Below are 25,663 nucleotides of genomic sequence, written 5' to 3'. Positions count from 1 at the left end.
CAGTCACGTACCCATTGTTTTACAATACAGTCACGTACCCATTGTTTTACAATACAGTCACGTACCCAGTGTTTTACAATACAGTCACGTACCCATTGTTTTACAATACAGTCACGTACCCATTGTTTTACAATACAGTCACGTACCCATTGTTTTACAATACAGGCCTGTACCCATTGTTTTACAATACAGGCATGTACCCAGTGTTTTTACAATAGCGGCCTGTACCCAGTGTTTTTACAATAGCGGCCTGTACCCAGTGTTTTACAAAACAGTCCAGTACCCAGTGTTTTACAAAACAATCACGTACCAAGTGTTTTACAATACAGTCACGTACCCATTGTTTTACAATACAGGCATGTACCCATTGTTTTACAATACAGGCATGTACCCATTGTTTTACAATACAGGCCTGTACCCAGTATTTTACAATACAGGCATGTACCCATTGTTTTACAATACAGGCATGTACCCAGTATTTTACAATACAGGCCTGTACCCATTGTTTTACAATACAGTCATGTACCCAGTGTTTTACAATACAGTCATGTACCCAGTGTTTTACAATACAGGCCTGTACCCATTGTTTTACAATACAGGCATGTACCCAGTATTTTACAATACAGGCCTGTACCCATAGTTTTACAATACAGTCATGTACCCAGTGTTTTACAATACCGGCCTGTACCCATTGTTTTACAATACAGTCACGTACCCATTGTTTTACAATACAGTCACGTACCCATTGTTTTACAATACAGGCCTGTACCCAGTGTTTTACAATACAGGCCTGTACCCATTGTTTTACAATACAGGCCTGTACCCAGTGTTTTACAATACAGGCCTGTACCCAGTATTTTACAATACAGGCATGTACCCAGTGTTTTACAATACAGGCCTGTACCCATTGTTTTACAATACTGGCCTGTACCCAGTATTTTACAATACAGGCCTGTACCCAGTATTTTACAATACAGGCATGTACCCAGTGTTTTACAATACAGGCCTGTACCCAGTGTTTTACAATACAGGCCTGTACCCATTGTTTTACAATACAGGCATGTACCCAGTATTTTACAATACAGGCCTGTACCCATTGTTTTACAATACAGTCACGTACCCATTGTTTTACAATACCGGCCTGTACCCATTGTTTACAATACTGGCCTGTACCCATTGTTTTACAATACAGTCACGTACCCATTGTTTTACAATACAGGCATGTACCCAGTGTTTTACAATACAGGCCTGTACCCATTGTTTTACAATACAGGCCTGTACCCAGTGTTTTACAATACAGGCCTGTACCCATTGTTTTACAATACTGGCCTGTACCTAGTATTTTACAATACAGGCCTGTACCCATTGTTTTACAATACAGGCCTGTACCCATTGTTTTACAATACAGTCATGTACCCAGTGTTTTACAATACCGGCCTGTACCCATTGTTTTACAATACAGTCACGTACCCATTGTTTTACAATACAGTCACGTACCCATTGTTTTACAATACAGGCCTGTACCCAGTGTTTTACAATACAGGCCTGTACCCATTGTTTTACAATACAGGCCTGTACCCAGTATTTTACAATACAGGCATGTACCCAGTGTTTTACAATACAGGCCTGTACCCAGTGTTTTACAATACAGGCCTGTACCCAGTGTTTTACAATACAGGCCAGTACCCATTGTTTTACAATACTGGCCTGTACCCAGTGTTTTACAATACAGGCCTGTACCCATTGTTTTACAATAATGGCCTGTACCCAGTGTTTTACAATACAGTCATGTACCCAGTGTTTTACAATACTGGCCTGTACCCAGTGTTTTACAATACAGGCATGTACCCAGTGTTTTTACAATACAGGCCTGTACCCATTGTTTTACAATACAGTCATGTACCCAGTGTTTTACAATACAGGCCTGTACCCATTGTTTTACAATACAGGCATGTACCCAGTGTTTTTACAATACAGGCCTGTACCCATTGTTTTACAATACTGGCCTGTACCCAGTGTTTTACAATACAGGCCTGTACCCATTGTTTTACAATACAGGCCTGTACCCATTGTTTTACAATACTGGCCTGTACCCAGTATTTTACAATACAGGCCTGTACCCATTGTTTTACAATACAGGCCTGTACCCATTGTTTTAGAATACAGTCATGTACCCAGTGTTTTACAATACCGGCCTGTACCCATTGTTTTACAATACAGTCACGTACCCATTGTTTTACAATACAGTCACGTACCCATTGTTTTACAATACAGGCCTGTACCCAGTGTTTTACAATACAGGCCTGTACCCATTGTTTTACAATACAGGCCTGTACCCAGTGTTTTACAATACAGGCCTGTACCCAGTGTTTTACAATACAGGCCTGTACCCATTGTTTTACAATACAGGCCTGTACCCATTGTTTTACAATACAGTCACGTACCCATTGTTTTACAATACAGGCCTGTACCCAGTATTTTACAATACAGGCCTGTACCCATTGTTTTACAATACAGTCATGTACCCAGTGTTTTACAATACCGGCCTGTACCCATTGTTTTACAATACAGTCACGTACCCATTGTTTTACAATACAGTCACGTACCCATTGTTTTACAATACAGGCCTGTACCCAGTGTTTTACAATACAGGCATGTACCCATTGTTTTACAATACAGGCCTGTACCCAGTGTTTTACAATACAGGCATGTACCCAGTGTTTTACAATACAGGCCTGTACCCAGTGTTTTACAATACAGTCACGTACCCATTGTTTTACAATACAGGCCTGTACCCAGTGTTTTACAATACAGTCACGTACCCATTGTTTTACAATACAGGCCTGTACCCAGTGTTTTACAATACAGGCCTGTACCCATTGTTTTACAATACAGGCCTGTACCCAGTGTTTTACAATACAGGCCTGTACCCAGTGTTTTACAATACAGTCACGTACCCATTGTTTTACAATACAGGCCTGTACCCAGTGTTTTACAATACAGGCCTGTACCCATTGTTTTACAATACAGTCCTGAACCCAGTGTTTTACAATACAGGCCTGTACCCAGTGTTTTACAATACAGGCCTGTACCCATTGTTTTACAATACAGTCACGTACCCATTGTTTTACAATACAGGCCTGTACCCAGTGTTTTACAATACAGGCCTGTACCCAGTGTTTTACAATACAGGCCTGTACCCATTGTTTTACAATACAGGCCTGTACCCATTGTTTTACAATACAGTCATGTGCCCAGTGTTTTACAATACAGTCATGTACCCAGTGTTTTACAATACAGGCCTGTACCCAGTGTTTTACAATACAGTCATGTACCCAGTGTTTTACAATACAGGCCTGTACCCATTGTTTTACAATACAGTCATGTACCCAGTGTTTTACAATACAGTCATGTACCCAGTGTTTTACAATACAGGCCTGTACCCAGTGTTTTACAATACAGGCCTGTACCCATTGTTTTACAATACAGTCCTGTACCCAGTATTTTACAATACAGTCCTGTACCCAGTATTTTACAATACAGGCCTGTACCCAGTGTTTTACAATACAGGCCTGTACCCAGTATTTTACAATACAGGCCTGTACCCAGTGTTTTACAATACAGGCCTGTACCCAGTGTTTTACAATACAGGCCTGTACCCAGTGTTTTACAATACAGGCCTGTACCCATTGTTTTACAATACAGGCCTGTACCCAGTATTTTACAATACAGGCCTGTACCCAGTGTTTTACAATACAGGCCTGTACCCAGTATTTTACAATACAGGCCTGTACCCAGTGTTTTACAATACAGGCATGTACCCATTGTTTTACAATACAGGCATGTACCCAGTGTTTTTACAATTGCGGCCTGTACCCAGTGTTTTTACAATAGCGGCCTGTACCCAGTGTTTTACAAAACAGTCCAGTACCCAGTGTTTTACAAAACAATCACGTACCAAGTGTTTTACAAAACAATCCTGTACACAGTGTTTTACAATACAGTCACGTACCCAGTGTTTTACAAAACAATCCTGTACCCAGTGTTTTACAAAACAGTCCTGTACCCATTGTTTTACAATACAGGCATGTACCCAGTGTTTTTACAATAGCGGCCTGTACCCAGTGTTTTTACAATAGCGGCCTGTACCCAGTGTTTTACAAAACAGTCCAGTACCCAGTGTTTTACAAAACAATCACGTACCAAGTGTTTTACAATACAGTCCTGTACACAGTGTTTAACAATACTGGCCTGTACCCAGTGTTTTACAATACCGGCCTGTACCCAGTGTTTTACAATACAGGCATGTACCCAGTGTTTTTACAATACTGGCCAGTACTCAGTGTTTTAAAATACATGCCTTTGCGCAGTATTTTACCAAACAGTCCTGTACCCAGTGTTTTTACAATACAGTTATGTACCCAGTGTTTTACATTACAGGCCTGTACCCAGTGTTTTACAGTACAGGCCTGTACCCAGTGTTTTTACAATACAGTTATGTACCCAGTGTTTTACAGTACAGGCCTGTACCCAGTGTTTTACAATACTGGCCTGTACCCAGTGTTTTACAATACAGTCTTTTACCCAGTCTTTTACAATACAGTCCTGTACCGAGTATTTTACAAAACAGGCCTGTACCCAGTCTTTTACAATAAGTCCTGTACCCAGTGTTTTACAATACAGGCCTGCAACCAGTGTTTTACAATACTGGCCTGTACCCAGTGTTTTACAATACTGGCCTGTAAACATGGTTTTACAAAACAGACCTGTACCCAGTGTTTTACAATACAGGCCTGCAACCAGTGTTTTACAATACAGTCCTGTACCCAGTATTTTACAATACAGGCATGTACCCGATCTTTTACAATACAGTCCTGTACCCAGATGTTTACATAACTGGCCTGTATCTAGTGTTTTGCAATACTGGCCTGTACCCAGTGTATTACAATACAGTCCTGTACCCAGATGTTTACATAACAGGCCTGTATCCAGTGTTTTACAATACGGGCCTGTACCCAGTGTTATACAATACTGGTCTATACGAAGTGTTTTACCAAACAGTCCTTTAATTAGTGTTTTACAATACAGGCATGTATTTAGTATTTTACAATACAGGCCGGTTCACAGTGTTTTACAATACAGTTATGTACCCAGTATTTTACAATATAGTCATGTACCCAGAATATTACAATTCATGCCTGTTCCCAGTATTTTACAATAATGGCCTGTACCCAGTGCTTTACAACAATTCAGTCTTGAACCAAGTCTTTACCAATACAGTCCTGTACCGAGCATTTTACAAATGTTTTACATTTTTGGCCTGTACGCCGTGTTTAACATTACTGGCCTATACCTAGTGTTTAACAATACTGGCATGTACGGGTCAAAGGTCACAGGAATAGGAACACGCGGAGAAAAGTGATATAGACTTTTGTCTTTTGAACATACAGGGACTTGTTGGGAAACGATACAATAAATTGCAATCGAGTGATTTGAAAACAATTTTTGATAAACATGATATAATCTTATTAACAGAGACTTGGTCAAATGAATATTTCGATTATGAGATAGATGGTTTTAATTATTATTTGTTAAACAGATCGAAACGACCAAATGCAGTTCGAGACAGTGGCGGCCTTATCGCTTATATTTCACAGAAAATTGATAAATATGTAACATTGGTAAAAACTGTAGATGACTGTATGATATGGTTTAAGATTGATGGTCAGTTAGTGTGTTTAAGTGAGGACTTGTATGTTTGTCTTTGTTATAATATTCCTACAAACAGTAGTCGTGAAGGTATTGCTTATAATGATTTGTTCGATAATACTGTGAATGATATGATTATTTTTGAAAATGATGTTCAAAATATAAATTATATGATAGTAGGTTATCTGAACAGTAGGGTAGGGAAACTACATGATTTTGTTGAAAATGAGTTTTTACAGAATTTAGACCTTATGCCTGACGACTATTTTGCAGACGATTTCTTACCGAGAAACACTAAAGATTTAACGGTAAACGAAAACGGAAGGTTACTTATTAGTCGGGAGTCCATAAGGGGAAAAGTCGCTTATTTTTGACGGTCCATGGCATCGGAGAGTAGAATTTGGCATGCATGCTATATCTTAACTTTGATATGTTAGTAATCTGAAACTGCCCCATGCCATCCGAGATTTGGCCCTATATGCTCAGAATTAGGTCAAAGGTCAACTGAGTGCACTTTATGTACATGGTAATTGAAAAAACATCATATCTTTGTCAGTTTTAGGTTTACAATAACCCAACTGGTATCAAAATGAAGCTTAGGCTTTGGCCTTTATTTGCCACTTACTAAATTTTATATACCTAATTTGTATACTCATGAATATTAATGAGAATGTCCAAAAAAGGGTGATTTTTAAAAAAAATATAATAATTTATGGACAATAGTTTTGCAATATCTTCGTTATTTATGTTATTTATACAGCCAGACTTTACCAAAATAAGGATGAGATATTCCTCTATCAGTAAATATATACTTTTTAATATTTTGATGCATCATTTACATGCACAATTACTGCTTAAAGTGGGTGGGGTAACTTGACACCAAAATCTTGAAAAATCCAAATGTTGTAAAATTAAAAAATCCGATGTTGTTTTCTTTTACATATGGTTTATGTATATAATGTGTATTAATTACCAGTATTTGTACATGGATCAATAACAATTATATAGGTCAAAGGTCATTCAAGTGCAATAATAAGTCAATTCAAGTCAATGTGTTACGTCGGGAGACCATAAGCGGAAAAGTCGCTCATTTTTGACGGCCCATGGCATCATAGAGTATAACTGATTCAATTCCATAATCGTATTGCCCAATATCAGCTGTGTGTGACTCCACACAATGCCACTGACAAAATCGAATGTGAAGGTGAGAAACTAGGTCAAGGGTCAAGTAAGTGCAAAATTTATTGAAACTCTACCTGTCTTACTCGATGTCGTTTAACTTTAAAACGCTTATATTTATCAACTTATATTTTGTTCTATATTATCATTGTATATATAGCTTTCTAGTAAATTCTCCAACAATGTTTCCAAAAGGTAGGGTTAAGGTCATTTAAAGGTCAACAAGCGAAACATACTCGAAAATTTTAGTATACATAATATGTTTTCTTTTTATTTAGCTTTATGCATCTTTATATTGGTGTTTAAAGGTAATACAAAACAGCCCATTGTATAATCTTTGGTTTCAGCAAAATTGGGCACTAGAATGATGTCGGTTACTATGGTTACCAACAAAGCACAAAACATTGCCCAGGTTTGCTGATTCAATGATTTATGTTTTGCATATCTTATATCTGTTTTAATTAATAAAATATGTTTTTTTATTAAAAATATATATCAGTTCTATGAACATATAGCTTTTGTGAGGCCAACTTTTAAAGTCAAATAAGGTCAAGGTCAATGTACTTTCGAGGTCAAACACGGAAATTAGCAAATAAAACAACATCTATGTGTTATCAAGAATTATTTGCCTTTGTTATGCTGTTTGGTACACACAAGTGTATTAGTGAGGATGGAAAAATCTGCAACTGTGAACGTTGCCATGGCAATAAAATAAACCAGAATAGAGATTACGCACATGCATAACTCATTGACGTCTCCTGGTATTATAAATGTTCACTATTTTATGTTGACAACAGCCTTATATTTTAAGCTAAGAAAACGCTTGAAATGCTCCCACCAACAACTGATGCTCTTGAATTGCACATTGCAAGAGCAAATTATCAAGCAGCAATTTGGATCACAGCTGATGTACCAATTGTTGATACAGAGATCAGGCCTGTAGATACTAAGGCATGGCAAGATGGTCCTGATGGATTAGAAGTTGTCTGGAAACGATTACCAACAGTACCTGATGCTTGTATTGAACTGACAAGTTGTGGGTGTAAAACCAAGTGCAAATCTATCTGCTGCAAATGCTTTAAAGCGTCATTGAAATGTACACCAGCATGTGGGTGTGATGGCATCAATTGCGCTAATCCAATTGACACTTGAGTCTATTAACTATGCACCTTTAAGTAAGAAGTTGGAAAACTCTGCATATGCATTTGAATTTACACATGTCCTACACATAGGCAATTGTAGTCAACGCCTATTGACAGCATTGTAGGGAATGAATCAACTGCTCTTGACAAGCAAATGCTCAATTTCCAACAGTGATTGCAATGCAATTAAACAAGGAAATTATATTTTGCCTTGATTTTTATCAAGTTTTCCTAGTGGATACTCTTTACATAGATTGTGGGCAATACATTAACTGTTCATACTATCCTCGGCAAGCTATGTTTAGATTTACCAACAAGGAAATCATCTGATAAAGAATAATGAGTGTGGATGAGTATTGAACTAAATGCCGCATCTCAGTAAAGATGCATTAATATGCTAACAGTAATATCTAATAGGTATTTCTTCCAAATAAGTACTGTAAAGTGCCATTATATTTGAGACTACATGTATTGACAACATTGTATGATATGAAGCATTTGCTAGTTGCGAGCAAACGCTTCATTTCTTAAAATGATTTAATTACAGTAAACAAGAAATGAAGTTTCAGTTGCCTAACTGTTAGTATTTTATTAGAGTTTTTCATCACAGATAGGTCTAAGCATAGCTTGATGAGTAAATGGTTAAACACTAAACATTTCCTCGACGAGCTATGTTCAGACTTAACAACAATGAAAGTATCTGATGAAAAAAGGGAATGTTAGTGGCTACATGTTTAATCCTATGCCGCGTCATATCAGACGCATTAAGATTGTACCAGCAATATGTTATAGAGCTTTCTCACACAGAAGCGCCGTCTATTAATGCCTCAACATTGGATAACATTGAAAACATTGTAGGACATAAATGATTGCTCGAGCAAACGCTCTATATCCTTAAATGGTTTCAATAAATAAGAAAACAAATAATTTGTAATGCCAATATATTCATAGTTTTCATTTGAGTTTAACTTGTGGATCATTCTTACAAAAGCCTTCGTAGAAAATTGTAAAATGTTAACATGTTCATTTTGACACAATCAAGATTTACCGATAAGGAAAGTGTCTGATGAAAAATATGTTAACATAGACCTGTTTTAAGTGTATTGAAATCATTTCAGCAAATACAGATTTTTCTCGAAACAATTAAGCAAACGATTCATCTTCTACTGTGATTTTAACAGTCATTACAAATGTGGCGATAAGGGCATTTCTGTGTAGAAAAATCATTAATAACACACTAAACATTGTTAACTTAGTTTGGTTAACAGTGCAAAACATAATAGTTATGACTGCTAGTGTTTTATGTATGTCTTTGCATTAATACATGCATACTTTAATAAATGACTTAAATTTACTTATTATTGCACTTGAATGACCTTTGACCTATTTAATTGTTATTGATCAATGTACAAATACTGGTTATTAATACACATTATAAACATAAACCATATTTAATAGAAAACAACATCTGAATTTTTAATTTTATAACATTTGGATTTTTCAAGATGTTGGTGTCAAGTTACCCCACCCACTTTAAGCAGTAATTGTGCATGTAAACGATACATCAAAATATTAAAAAGTATATGTTTTCTGATAGAGGAATATCTCATCCTTATTTTGGTAAAGTCTGGCTATATAAATAACATAAATAACGAAGATATTGCCAAACTAGTGTCCATAAATTATTATTTTCTTAAAAAAAACCCCTTTTTTCGGACATTCTCATTAATATTCATAAGTATACAAATAAGGTATATAAAATTTAGTAAGTGGTAAATGAAGGCCAAATCCTAAGCTCCATTTTGATACCATGTGGGTTATTGTAAACCTAAAATTGACAAAGATATGGTGTTTTTTCAATTACCATGTATATAAAGTGCACTCAGTTGACCTTTGACCTAATTCTGAGCATATAGGGCAAAATCTCGAGTGGCATGGGGCAGTTTCAGATTGCTAACATATCAAAGTTAAGATATAGCACGCATGCCACATTCTACTCTCCGATGCCATGGCTCGTCACATTTTCCTCTGATGGACTCCCGACTATATTAATTTTTGTAAGCTAACGGGTCTACGCATAATGAATGGCAGGGTAGGAAACGATAAAAATATTGGAAATTTTACCTGTATTAAAGGTCAGGGTCGTAGCGTTGTGGATTATGTATTGTGTAAACCGAATTTAATACCCCATTTCTCGTCATTTAAAGTTAATGACCCGAATATTTTAAGCGATCATTGTGAAATATCGTTTTCTTTGTCAAAAAAGGTAGAAATAAATAATGATAATAATTTTGCTGAAAGTAATCACGAAAGCCGAACGGTAGATTTTATATACAAATGGAATGATGAAATGTTGGATACTTTTAAAAGCAATCTCATTGAAGACTCGTTTGTTTTAAAATTAGATTCGTTAACAAATAATCTACAAAATGTTAATACTACTGAAAATCTAGAAGCCAACTTGGATATATTTTATGAGGAAATGGGGAGTATCTGTAATCCGCTATTCAAAAGAAATATACTGCATGGTACTACCTCGACTAGCAAAAGTAAAAATAAAAACGAATGGTTTGATAGAGAGTGTACAGAAAAACGAAAGTATTTCTTTTCACAACTAAATAGCTACAGAAATAACGACTCGGATGAAAATAGATCACTTTTAACAAAGTCGCGAACAGAATATAAAACTCTTTTGAGGACAAAACGATACCTACATGATAAAAATGCTACAGAAAAACTGGTTCAAGCAAGATACAAAAATGCTAAACTATATTGGAATATGCTCAAAAATAGGCAAAATAATAACAATAATAAGTCATCGGGCAATATATCAATCTCGCAGTTTGAGCAATATTTTAAATCCATCAATAATCCAGATTTGGTTTTCTATCAGGAAGATGAAGAAACCGAATATTTTAACAACAGATTCTTAAATGGGGAACTACAAGTCATGTTCTCAGAACTAGACATCGATATCTCAACTAAAGAAATAAAGACAGCATGCTCCCAACTAACCAGCGGTCGCTCTGGTGGACCTGATCTTATCTTAAACGAAATTCTTAAACATGGATTTCCTCATTTATCGGGATATTTTAATGCTTTATTTAATAGTGTCCTAAAACTTGGTTATTTCCCTTCGCAATGGACAGAGGGCTATATTGTACCATTATTTAAAAAGGGGGACCCAAATCTGCCTGAAAACTATAGGGGTATAACTCTTCTAAGCACATTAGGCAAATTATTTACCCGTATAATTAATAATAGATTGAATACATGGGCAGAAAATTACTATGTTTACACCGAGTCACAAGCCGGTTTCAGAAAAAATATGGGTACGATTGACAATATATATGTCTTTAGAAATATCATTGAAAGTATTCTTAAACAAAACAACAAACTGTATGTATGTTTTGTTGACTTTACCAAAGCATTTGATTTATTATTAAGGGGTAATATATTTTACAAACTAATTAAATACGGCATACGTGGCAACATGATGAATACTATACAGTCGTTATATTGCAATGTAAAATCAAGCATAAAATTTCAAAATGAGCTAAGTGAGACATTTAAATGTTCAATAGGGACACGTCAGGGGGACTGCTTGTCTCCATTTATATTTTCTATGTATATTAATGACTTAGAAGAAGAATTCTTACTAAAAGGGTTCCAAGGTCTTAATATTAACACACTCAAACTACTGCTATTATTGTATGCCGATGATATCGTTATATTTTCCAATTCAGAGGAAGACCTACAAAATGGCTTGAATATTTTACAAAATCATTGTCAGAAATGGAAATTAGTTGTTAATATTGAAAAAACAAAGATTATGGTGTTTCGGAAAGGGGGCAGATTAAGAAATAATTTAAAATTCTTTTATGATAATAAAGAAATAGAAATAGTAAATCAGTTTACATACCTTGGAATAACTTTTTCCACTGGGGGCTCATTTAATAAAACGTTTGAAGCCCTTGGAGGTCAAGCGCTCAAAGCCATATTTAAACTTAAAAAATACTTATCAACATTTACAAATTTGAAAGTAAGCCACGTCTTATCATTATTCGATAAATTAATAACTCCAATACTTAATTATGGTTCAGAAGTATGGGGTTTTTCGAAAGCAGATGGACTTGAAAAAATCCACCTCCATTTTTTAAAAACACTATTAGGCGTTAAACTTTCAACGCAAAACAACTTTATATATGGAGAATTAGGTAGAGTCCCATTGTATGTCCATAGATTGACATCAATCATCCGCTTTTGGTTGAAAATAACAATGACGGATGAAAGAAAATTCATCCGACTTACATATAACTCGATGTTAACTGATATACAAAACAACGCAACGGAAATAAATTGGGCAATTAAAGTTAAAAATCTGTTAGAATCTATGGGATTCGCTGAAGTTTGGCTTAACCAAGGGGTTGTAAATACAAAATATTTTATACACACCTTTAAGATGAGGGCTAGAGACTGTTTCATGCAAAAATGGAATGAAGAATTACGAGAGTCATCAAGAGCGTCAACATACATACTATTTGCAAATTTTAATTATCACTCATATTTAGACACCATACAAAACAATAAATTCAGAACAGCTTTAACAAGACTAAGAGTAGCATCACACAGATTAGAAATAGAAATGGGCAGATGGCACAAGCCCCAGATAATTCCAAGAAATGAACGAAAATGCCAACTTTGTAATACACTTGAAGATGAATTCCATTTTCTCATAGAATGTCCTTTATATCATGAATTAAGAATCTTATACATTAAGCGATATTATTGGCGCAATCCAAATATTCCTAAATTTATCGAACTGATTTCGAGCGAAAATGTAACTACTATTAGAAAACTATGTTGTTTTGTCTATAAGGGCTTTGAAATGCGTCAGTTTAGACATTAGACACTTTTCTCCACTAACTATTTTTCAGTATTTAAAGCAAATGTGATATAACTTTACTTTGTTTATACATTATGATTGATGTTGAAAGTTGTTCTATCGGAAATGTTTATATAATGTACATGTTTATATTATATGTAACTGATGGGCTGTAAGCTTTTAGTTAATAAAATCTTCTTCTTCTTCTTCTGTACCCTGTGTTTTACAATATAGGCATATACCCAGTGTTTTAAAATACTGACATATACCCAATGTTTTACAAAACAGTCCTGTACCCAGTGTTTTACAATATAGTCATGGACCCAGTGATTAACAATACAGGCCTGAACCAAGCATTTTATATTACAGGCCTGTACCCAGTGTTTAACATTACTGGCCTGTACCCAGTGTTTTACAATACCGACCGGTACCCAGTGTTTTACATTACTGGCCTGTACCCAGTGTTTTACAATGCAGGCCTGTACCCAGTGTTTTACAAAACAGTCTTGTACCCAGTGTTTTACAATACAGGCCTGAACCAAGTATTTTATATTACAGGCCTGAACCCAGTGTTTTACAAAACAGTTATTTACCCAGTGTTTAAATTTACTGGCCTGTACCCAGTGTTTTCAAATACCGACCGGTACCCAGTGTTTTACAATACTAGCATGTACCCAGTGTTTTACATTACTGGCCTGTACCAAGTGTTTTACATTACTGGCCTGTACATGGTGTTTTACAATATCGTCCTGTACCCAGTGTTTTACAATATAGTCATGTACCCACTGTTTTACAATACATGCCTGTATCAAGCATTTTTTTATTACAGGCCTTTACCCAGTGTTTTACAAAACAGTTCTTTACCCAGTGTTTAACATAACTGGCCTATACCCAGTGTTTTACATTACCGACCGGTACCCAGTATTCTACAATACAGTCCTGTACCCAGTGTTTTACAATACAGTCATGTACCCAGTTTTTTTACATTACAGGCCTGTACCAAGTTTTTTACAATACAGGACTGTACCCAGTATTTTACATTACAGGCCTGTACCCAGTGTTTAACAATACAGTCCTGTACCCAGTGTTTTTCATTACTGTCATGTACCCAATTTTTTACATTACTGGCCTGTACCCAGTGTTTTACATTACTGAGCTGTACCTAGAGTTTTGCATTACAGGCCAGTACCTAGTGTTTTACAATACAGTCCTGTATCTAGTGTTTTACATTACAGGCTGTACCCAGTGTTTAACATTACTGGCCTCTACCTAGTGTTTAACAATACTGGCATGTACCCTGTGTTTTACAATACAGGCCTGTACCCAGTGTTTTAAAATATTGACCTATACCCATTGTTTTACAAAACAGTCCTGTATCCAGTATTTTACAATACAGGCCTGTGCCCAGTGTTTTACAATACAGTCCTGTACCCAGCGTTTTACAATACTGGCCTGTACCCAGTGTTTTACAATACAGGCCCGAACCCAGAGTTTTACATTACTGGCCAGTAGCCAGTGTTTTACATTACTGGCCTGTATCCAGTGTGTTACAATATCGGCCTGTACCGAGTGTTTTACTATACAGTCCTGTACCCAGTGTTTTACAAAACAGTTCTGTACCCAGTGTTTAATAAAACAGTCATGTACCCAGGGTTTTACATTTCTGGCCTGTACGCAGTGTTTTACAATACAGTCCTGTACCCAGTACTTTCCAATACCGGCCGGTCCCCAGTGTTTTACATTTCTCGGCTGTAGCCAGTGTTTTACATTACTGCCTTTATCCAGTGTGTTACAATATAGGCCTGTACCCAGTGTTTTACAAAACAGTTCTGTACCCAGTGTTAAACATTACTGGCCTGTACCCGGTGTCTAACAATAACGACCGGGACCCAGTATTCTACAATATATTCCTGTACCCAGTGTTTAACAAAACAGTCCTGTACCAAATGTTTTACAATACAGAACTATATCCAATATTTTACATTATAGACCTGTACCCAGTTTTTTACAATACAGGCTTGTATGTAGTATTTTACAATCCAGGCCTGTACCCAGTGTTTTACATTACTGGCCTGTACCCAGTGTTTTACATTACCGGCCTGTACATAGTGTTTTACAATACCGTCCTGTACCCAATGTTTTACAATACAGTCCTGTACCCAGTTTTTCACAATACAGGACTGTACCCTGTATTTTACATTACAGGCCTGTACCCAGTGTTTTACATTACTGACATGTACCCAGTTTTTTACATTACTGGCCTGTACCCAGTGGTTGACATTACTGGACTGTACCTAGTGTTTTACAATACAGTCTTGTACCCAGTGTTTCACAAAACAGACCTGTACCCAGTATTTTATATTACCGGCCTTTACCCAGTGTTTTACAAAACAGTTCTTTACCCTGTATTTAACATTACTTGTCTGTACTCAGTGTTTTACAATGCCGACCCGTACCCAGTACTCTACAATACAGTCCTGTACCCAGTGTTTTACAATACAGTCTTGTACCCAGTTTTTTTTACAATACAGGACTGTATCCAGTATTTTACAATACAGGCCTGTACCCAGTGTTTTACAATACAGGCCTGTACCCAGTGTTTTACAATACTGGCCTGTACCCAGTGTTTTACAATACAGGCCTGTACACAGTGTTTTACATCACTGGCCTGTACCCAGTATTTTACATTACTGGCCTGTATCCAATGTTTTACTAAACAGGCCCGTACCCAGTGTTTTACATTACTGGCCTGTACCCAGTATTTTACATTACTGGCCTGTATCCAATGTTTTACTAAACAGGCCTGTACCCAGTGTTTTACATTACTGGCCTGTATCCAATGTTTTACTAAACAGGCCCGTACCCAGTGTTTTACAATACAGTCCTGTACCCAGTATTTTACATTACAGGCATGTACCCGATCTTTTACAATACAGTCCTGTACCCAGTGTTTTACAATACAGTCCTGTACCCAGTGTTTTGCAATACAGTCCTGTATCAAGTGTTTTACATTACTGGCCTGTACCCAGTATTTTACATTACAGGCATGTACCCAGTATTTTACAATACAGTCCTGTACCAAGGGTTTTTACAATACAGTCCTGTACCCAGTGTTTTACAATACTGGCCTGTACCCAGTATTTTACAATATAGGCCTGTACCCAGTATTTTACAATATAGTCCTGTACCCAGTATTTTACAATATAGTCCTGTACCCAGTATTTTACAATATAGGCCTGTACCCAGTATTTTACAATATAGTCCTGTACCCAGTATTTTACAATATAGGCCTGTACCCAGTATTTTACAATATAGGCCTGTACCCAGTATTTTACAATATAGTCCTGTATCCAGTATTTTACAATACAGTCCTGTATCCAGTGTTTTACAATACAGTCCTGTATCAAGTGTTTTACAATACAGTCCTTTACCCAGTGTTTTACAATACAGTCCTGTACCCAGTGTTTTACAATACAGTCCTGTACCCAGTGTTTTACATTACTGGCCTGTACCCAGTATTTTACATTGCAGGCCTGTACCCAGTATTTTACCAATCATACCTGTACCCATTTTTTTACAATACAGGCCTGTACCCGTGTACCCGGTATTTTACAATACAGGCATGTACCCGGTATTTACATTACTGGCCTGTACCCAGTATTTTACAATACAGTCCTGTACCCAGTATTTTACATACAATTTTTGCTCTCTTTTTCTGCTAAAAGTTTGAGAGGAGTATGATTTCATCAGAAGAGATTAAATATTACTTTTTTAATAGATATTTATACAAAAAATTAAATTTGAAAGAAACTACTTCGTAAATCAGTATAATGCATGTTTTATCTCCTTAAAGCCAAGTGGCAGAAAAAGGCAACAGTTTCATTTTTTTTAGAAACTATGGTAAAATCATTCTTTAAAACAATGTTCATGATCTGTGGTTCAGTAGAGGGTTTTAAATGACCTCTGGTTTGAGATTATATTGCTTGCTGATGTTTGGTCATTATTCAGTCCCTACATACCGATCCACAGAGCAATATATGGGTTCTGTAGCTGCAACCCAAATGAATTCAAGTGTGTATGTCATACAGGCATAATTATGTTAGCTCCATTAAACAGTCCTATGCATGGTCACTAATTCTTATTGCGCGGTTGCTGATAAAAGCACTCGCAATGAAACTGGATAAGTAAAGGTGGAAAGTACCTTTATAAGTTATAGATAGTTTGTCTCATCAGGCAGTTTACATTACAGAGTACCTGGGGCGGGTTCAAGGGTATACGTTAGAGTTAGGGCAACTTGCGGGGTACAGCTTGGGACTTACGCCCTTTTACACGAAGTCGAATAAAGTTACATAAGTTACACACAAACGGTGCATTTGGGTGTAGTATCTAGATCTGTTTTGTATCCCACATCAATTGACATGATAAATTAACTTGGACAGTTTTAGAGGTAAGGGTGGGTGAATGGAGTGTGTGTGTGTGTGGGGGGGGGGTATCCTACTCGGGAACTACAAGTGAGTACGATCCCGGGTTTAATGATAAATTTTCAGGTAAAGACTTGCACTGGTCCCGGATACTGATTAACCTCTCCGTGCGTCCTAGTTAGTTTTGATTATCTCAGACGTTGACCTTCATGTGCTAGTTTCGGATTGACTCATCCGTAAATTAAATTTGATAAGAAGTCCAACAAGACGATATTGCATCTAACGCTTGTTCTGAATTAGTTTATGATAGTAGTTTATTATAGTCCACAGGGAATTGACCTATATTTCGAACCTATGCGTTTTCTTAGTTTGTTCTTGATCGATAATTTATGGAATTACTGTTTTCGTCTCGATTACCATACCTTTAATTAAGCAGTTATGTCGGGAGAGCCCAAGCTGATAATGGTTGCCGACGACGGCGGGGAAACGCTCGAGTTCGCGCAGCTGAAAAATGGTTTGCGACAACCGCATTTCAACAAGACGGCAAACGAGATTCAGGAAATTTTTGAGCACGTGCCTGAGACCCCGTGCAGGGATGACGACATTATGCTTGCGACATTCGCGAAGACCGGTAAGTGACCAACCACCCTTTTTATTTGATGAAATTCATGAGCAGTTATCATTTTGGGACGCAAAACCTAGATTCTTGTGTAGCCTATCATTGCACACTTTTTAAAGTCACCACCGAAACAAATCATCATCATCATCATCATCATCATCATCATCGTCGTCGTCGTCGTCGCCAGCAGCAACAGCAGCTGCAGCGGCGGCAGAGTATTACGAACAAGAAGTAACAGCATCAGAAGCATCAGCAGCAGCAGCATAAGTCGGCAGCATCATGTTTGAGTCAAGGCGCAAACCTTCCTTCCTTGCTCAATATATCGACATTTAAAGTCCTTTTGATACATGTATGCTAAATTTTAACAAGGACATCGTATAAGCGGGCTGTCTCGAACACACTCTTAACGTACATATACGTGTTACCGTCTCAGTGCATACATATATTTGAGAAAAGAAGCTATAACGCATCTATCATATCATACTTTCTACAAACCAAAATAAAACCACGGAATAAATTTTAACGGAACAAATCTGTCAAGGTCTAATAAAATCAAACATATATAAACCTACAAATATATTATTTATTTTGAATTAATCACGTTTTAACGCTTGTTGTCTGTATTTATCCAATTTGCGACCCAAAAGTTCTTATATTGGTATTGACCTTTATTCATGTTTTATTAAAGTGACACTCTTATTCAAAATCAATACATACACTTGTATAACAAACATAGAATTTGAGTGATTAACCTTTAACTACTTAGCCATCATATAATTATATAGATCAGGATTTGATGAAAAAATGCTTAAAATTCTAACGACACATACTCGTGAAATCGTGTGAACAAAAATGTTGCCTGCTCTCTGATGTCCCCGATGTTTACGCAACAATCATCATCATCATCATCATCATCATCATCATCATCATCATCATCATCATCATCATCATCATCATCGTCATCAGTATCATCATCACCAACACCACCACCATTATAATAATAATAATAATAATAATAATAATAATAATAATAATAATAATAATAATAATAATAATAATAATAACAATAATAATAACAATCATCATCATCATCATCATCATCATCATCATCATCAGCGTCGTTCGGAATCATCATCAGTAGATGATTTTTGAGTCCCGTTTATGGTTTAACATAGAAGCACGTCTTGTCACTTTAAAGTAATTTTAGTTAAGTCACTAGAGGTCTTTCGAGCTAATCAAGGACAAACTAATGCAGCTGGATCGGTCATGCATGACAAAATACCTTAATAAAATTGGGTTACCCTGTTTTGACATCTGTACTAAGGTTCCTTTCAGGCATGTACGTGAAGTTAGCAGCCTAGCGGCCTAGCGGTGAGAAGTTGGCGGCCTAATTTTTATCTCTATTTCAAAGCAATTGGTTTTTTTTTGAAAACAATGATAATTCAAAAGATTTTCATTCATACAGATACATAGCGGCCTTAAATTGTTTTCTATTCAGAGTATGTTTCTATACGCTTTATTCTAAAACAATGATAAATTAACTGATTTAATGCACAAATTGTCAATCTGAAATCGATCAAGCAGTTCAGCGGCCTAGCGGCCTAGCGGCGTGAAGTTAGCGGCCTGCGGCCTGGCGGCCTAAAATGGTATCCTATCTAAAAGCATGTATACATGACTTTTCTTTTAAAAAATGTTATATATACCGTTTTTATGCACAAATTATCACTTTGAAGCGTTTTTCAACTTTTTTTCCAAAAAAGTCGATGAAACACTTCAGCGGCCTAGCGGCATGAAGTTAGCGGCCTGGCGGCCTAACGGCCTAGCGGCCTAAACTTGAATCCTATTTCAAATTTCATGCATTTTCTTTTAAAACAATGACATGTTCACTGTTTTTATTTCACAAATTAACACTTTGAAGCGATTATCAACAATTCTTTTCGACCAAGCAGTCAGCTAATTCAAAGAAATAAACATGCCTTTTATTCTAAAAAAATGATATATTTACTGATTTGATGCACAAATTATCACTCTGAAGCGTTTTTCAACTTTTTTTCTTCAAAAAAGTCGGTCGAGCACTACAGCGGCGTTGCGGCCTAGCGGCGTGAAGTTAGCGGCCTGGCGGCCTAGCGGCCTTAAATGGTATCCTATTTCAAAGCATGTATGCATGCCTTTTCTTGTAAAATAATGATAAATGAACTGTATTAATGCACAAATTATCACTCTGAAGCGATAATAAACATTTCTTTCAAAACAGTACATATATAATTTTTTTTACATGCTTTGAAATAGCTGCAAGCTTGTTCGATTTTTTGAAAAAAAATAATGTTGATAACCGCCTCAGAGTAATAGTGTCTGCATAAAAACAGTTAATAGATCAGTGTTTTAGAAGAAAGGCATGTATACATGCTTTGAAATAGGATACCATTTTAGGCCGCTAGGCCGCCAGGCCGCAAACTTCACGCCGCTAGGCCGCTAGGCCGCTGAACTGTTTGATTGACTTTTTTGAAAACTGTTTATAATCGCTTCAGATTGATAATTTGTGCATTAAAACAGTTAATTCATCATTGTTTTAGTGGAAAATGTATAGAAAAATGCTCTGAATAGAAAACAATTTAAGGCAACTATGTTAATGTATGAATACAAAACACTTTGATTTATCATTGTTTTCCAAAAAAACGCATTAGCAATTGCTTTGAAATAGAGAGAAAAAATAGGCCGCTAGGCCGCTAGGCCGCTAGGCCCGTAGTCCGCCAACTTCACGCCGCTAGGCTGCCAGGCTGCCAGGCCGCAAACTTCACGCCGCTAGGCCGCTAAACCGCTGAACTGTTTGATCGACTTTTTTGAAAACTGTTTACAAACGCTTCAGATTGATAATTTGTGCATTAAAACAGTTAATTTATCATTGTTTTAATGGAAAACGTATAGAAAAATGCTCTGAATAGAAAACAATGTAAGGCTGCTATGTTAATGTTTGAATACAAAACACTTTGATTTATCATTGTTTTCCAAAAAAAAACGCATTAGCAATTGCTTTGAAATAGAGAAAAAAATAAGGCCGCTAGGCCCGTTGGCCGCCAACTTCACGCCGCTGGGCCGCCAGGCTGCCAGGCCGCTAACTTCATGCCGCTAGGCCGCTAGGCCGCTAGGCCGATAACTTCACGCCGCTAGGCCGCTAGGCCGCTAACTTCACTTAATCTTTCATCCGCTAGGCCGCTAACTTTACGTACATCTTTCAGGCACGAACTGGCTGTACGAGATATTGTCGATGGTGCAGCGAAGGTCGGCGGCGCGCGTGCAGGAAACAAAGATGTCTACCATGTTAGAGGCAAACCCAGCCGATGTCATTGACAGTCGGCCATCACCACGTGTCCTCAACACTCATTATAGGCCAAGGTAAACACACTTAAAGCTGCACTCTCACAGATTTACCGTGTTTACAACTTCTATTTTTATGTCTTGGAATGAGCAAATGTGTGCGTAAATATCTGCAAACTAGTGATAAATGACTGCTGACAAAAGACCAGGTCGCAGATTTTCATATTTCCGTTCGAAAATACTGTTTTATGGATAAACGCGTTACTAACGGTTTAAGAAAAATGAACAAAACATCATTTTTTAAAACTTAAATATAAAAATCTGTGATCTTATTTTTGTCGGCAGTCTTATATGACTTGTTTACATGCATTTTCGGATAAATTGCCTCGTTCCAAGACAAAAATATTTAATAAACCAGTGTCAAACTGTTCAGTCTGTGAGAGTGCAGCTTTAAAATAACGGAACAAAAAACACAGCAAGCTTGTAGTTTTATAAAGCCGCTAGAAATGAGATATGTTACCCCCAAAACGGCATCGAAAGTCCTTATATTTCGTAATTGTTGATGTTTTTCACTCAATTGTTAAACCCGGTTGAGATCTAACTCTATTTTAGATTCAAATATACTCTACTTGTCACAGTTGTTTACCTAAGGACATGGCCCGGAAGAAGGTGAAGACCGTACTGTGTCTGCGAAACCCGAAGGACACCGCCGTCTCCTACTTCGCGCACATGACGGCCATGCGTATCTACAACTACACCGGCAAGTTTACGGACTGGATCGGACCTTTCGTCCAAGGAGAATGTACGCCTCAGCAGCTATTAATACTTTTAAAGAATAATAAAGCTTACATTATGTTATGATAATCAAACTTAGTAGGCCACCAATACGACACGTGTTTCATTCAGTTTCGGTCGGCCTATACGTACTGTTCCAAGCATAGCCTCGGAGACAAACCGAACACGTTAACACACATGGGGGAATCTTCGGTAATTGAAGGTTTATCAAAGATAAATAGACGCGTGCGTGAGTTTATCTGATATATCAAATGAAATAAAGATAACATCTATATTTAAGCCTTAATAAGTAACGTAACGTAATGTAAAAGTCACAAGCCGGGCCCAGTCTCCATATTCAATATCATCCCTATTCATAGACAAGTCTCATGCAATGAGATCATTCAAAATATTAGCTAATTGAGCACACATATTGTACTTCTACTTTAAGAACGATTAATACATATGGTTTGATTTTAAGGCTGGAGCCCGCTATGCCTGCAGACTTTAATGCAGATAGACATAAAAAAATAACATTTGACGAAACACTGCGCGCTGTTAGAACTGCGGTGGTCAACGACCTACTTTACATAACTAATCTGATCTTATAGTACGGCATGCGTTCTGCATGAGTAGTTTGCTAACAGTAGCGCTGTAATGAGTATTTATAATATATTGTGCGGTTAATATAGTGCGAATAAGCTATGTTTTTGCCTAATTACGCAATAAAAATCATAGAAAATACAATTATTTTAAAGTCGACGAGATACAAATGTCATATAAAGAGCGGTATACGCAACTATTTTCAAAATGAACGCGTACTTAATCAAAATAAATAAATGTATATATCTGTGTTTACATTTTGACTGCGACCGGGGATCGAAATAACATCGGTAAAAAAAAATCTTTATGTCGGTAGTAAGCTTTATTCCCCGGAAATTTACCCGAAAAACTCGGTTAAACCCGGAACAAGCATGGATCATATTGAAGGTGCAAGTTAATGCTCATTTTGGCTTAATATATCATAAAAAAATTAAAAAAAAAACACACTTTATCATATAATCAGTTGTTTTGGTGCTAATAAATCATTCATTAATATCACGGGGTGGACTGGCGCACAATCGTTACCGCTTTCGTTTATCGTCGGAATACGTGGAGTCTTGATCAGAGTTAATTATACTAATATTTGCAGCCGAATCGTAATTCTGTTCTTTTCCTATCTCGCTTCTTATTTGAAAAAATGTCCTACAAGAAAACTATTTCCAGGCTATCTATTTGGTTGATATTTGTTTCCACTAGCAGCCCGAAAGCCTTTCCACACTTTAAGCGCTTTGATTTCCAGTGGAGTACAACTCGTACGCGGACTACCTTAACGAGTGGCAGCAGGCTATAGAGGCGGGGCTGGGGTACCCGCTACATGTCATGTACTTCGAGAACCTAAAAATGGTGAGTACGGGCCTTTTCTCCGACTAACTGAATGAGTGGCGGCAGGCTATAAAGGCGAGGCTGGGGTAGCCTCTACATGTCATGTACATCGTGGATCAAAAATGGTAAGTACGGGCCTTACATCGTCGTCCTGAACGATTGGCAATTGCATATACTTTCGGGGCCAGGGTACTCGCTAAATGTCATGTACTGATAGGACCCGAAAAACGGGTGTACGTCCCGTACCCCGTCTTTCGACTTAGTGACAATAGCTTATAGAGGCGGGACCGGGGTACCACCTGAAAATGTGGGAACGAGCTTAAATACACCGCCTACCTGAATAATGAGGTACCCGCTACATGTCATTAACTGAGTGGACTTAAAATTGTAAGTACGGGCATACACCCTTCTACCTGAACGAGTGGGGCAAGGTCTGGTTCCCGCTACATGTCATGTACTGTGTGAACCTAAAAATGGTGAATACGGGCATACTTCTGTCTACCTGGACGAGTGGGGCGAGGTCGGGTTCCCGCTACATGTCATGTACTGTGTGAACCTAAAAATGGTACGTACGGGCATAAATCCGTCTACCTAAATGAGTGGCAAAAGTTTATCGAGGCGAGGTAGGGCTACCTGAACGAGTGGGGCGGGGTCGGGTACCCGCTACACGTAATGTACTTCGAGGCCCTGAAAATGTTGAGTACACGCCTTACCACGTCTACATGGAACGAGCGGGGCGGGGCCGGGTTCCTGCTACACTTACCTGAACGAGTGGCAAGAGCGTATAGAGGCTGGGCCGGGATACCTGCTGCACGTCATGTACTTCGGGAACTGAAAAGACGAGTACAACGTCAACCTAAATGAGTGCTAAAATGCATTATGGTCGGGTCGGGGTACTGGCATCATGTCATGTACGTTGAAGACATCAACCAGGTACCATTGATTAACGTCCACGATCACCTTGTTTATGTACATTTTTTATTTCAGAACAAATAAAATTTCCACGAGTGGCTATATTTTTTCTGTGACAACTCGTGAAATTAAATACGATCTTACACTGAATTCAACAAATACCCTCTATATATTACCCAAGGATGGTATGTCGGAGCTGAACAAGCTACTAGAATTTTTGGAAGTGGACCTTGACGAGGCGACCCGGGCTGCCATCCTTGCCCAGTGTGACTTTCGTAATATGCGGAAGGACAAACCGGAGATCGTGCCGTCCGTGCAGCATTTCAAAAATAGCAACCTGTTTAGAGAGGGTCATTCCTTCTACAGGAAAGGTTTGTGAAATATTACTCTTTAGGTTTACATACATGTTAGTCACTCTTTCTAGAAAAGTTGAATAGGTAGCTTTACTCTCGCTTTAGAACAGTATTATCCTAACTCATCAGATATTATAAATGATTACTATTTGTTATTCAGGATTCTGGAAAGGCTACTCTTTAAACACAAACGGTAATACAAATAATTATCATTAAATTGGTCGGGGCCTCCACACTCACTACAGGACACCATCAGCCATTGTCGATACTGATTGTGAAATTTCATTAGACACCATGTTGCTGTTTTCAGGGGAGGTCGGTGACTGGAAGAACTGGTTCACGGTGGCCAAAAGCGAGATGTTTGATGCCGTCTGGACCTCCCAGATCCGCCCAGACACCATGTTTCACTTCTGGTAGACGATGTGAATTTCAGTCCAGGAGAAGTGTAAATGCATCGTTGGAAAATGCTGATACTCGCTTCTTCTGTCGTGTTAACTGAATGTGTACCTAGGGTCCCGTCGATGGCTTGGGTTATGATAATACTGACAGTTGAGCCAAACATATATTTACATTGTATAATATGTGTGTATTGTTCATGTTGCTTTATTTGATAATCATAGATGAGCCAGTCTATATAAATGAGCCAGTCTATATATAAGAAATACAAAAAAAAAATCTTCGCAAAAAGCTACTGCTTTTGTTTTATACTATTAGTATATCATTTGTGTTTGCTAATTGTAGACTAGTCTTATTCTATGCTAGCCGTTAATTATGGGCATATAATCTTAGTTGTACACTTTTGTATTTCATTCTAGAATTACCATTCATTTATATTGCTTTGATAAAAGTACAATAAATTTTATTTCACTTATTTTGGCCAAATATAGAGTGCTTTGTTCTTCTGACTTACTTTAAAGAACTGTATATAC

General features: G+C 37.3%; 1 protein-coding gene across 1 annotated transcript; it reads left to right on the top strand.

Moving 5' to 3' along the window:
- The first annotated feature begins 17,774 nt into the window (after positions 1-17,774).
- LOC128230840 (sulfotransferase 1B1-like) lies at positions 17,775-25,151 on the top strand. The gene is made up of 6 exons (XM_052943282.1): positions 17,775-17,967; positions 21,192-21,348; positions 21,909-22,072; positions 23,387-23,490; positions 24,563-24,752; positions 25,045-25,151. Exons 1-6 carry the CDS (start codon positions 17,775-17,777, stop codon positions 25,149-25,151), a joined length of 915 nt encoding a protein of 304 aa, XP_052799242.1.
- Positions 25,152-25,663: the final 512 nt, after the last annotated feature.

Source organism: Mya arenaria, chromosome 4 (genome assembly GCF_026914265.1).
Source record: "Mya arenaria isolate MELC-2E11 chromosome 4, ASM2691426v1".
NCBI classification, from domain to species: domain Eukaryota; kingdom Metazoa; phylum Mollusca; class Bivalvia; order Myida; family Myidae; genus Mya; species Mya arenaria.
Note: the sequence above shows the minus strand (reverse complement) of the source record. Positions and strands in the feature narration are given on the sequence as shown.

Excerpts from the sequence above, each read along its gene's own strand:
- LOC128230840 (XM_052943282.1), top strand. The coding sequence starts at position 17,775 with ATGTCGGGAGAGCCCAAGCTGATAATGGTTGCCGACGACGGCGGGGAA. Across the intron at positions 17,968-21,191 it reads TGCGACATTCGCGAAGACCG|GCACGAACTGGCTGTACGAG; the intron begins GTAAGTGACCAA and ends TACATCTTTCAG. Across the intron at positions 23,491-24,562 it reads ACTTCGAGAACCTAAAAATG|GATGGTATGTCGGAGCTGAA; the intron begins GTGAGTACGGGC and ends ATATTACCCAAG.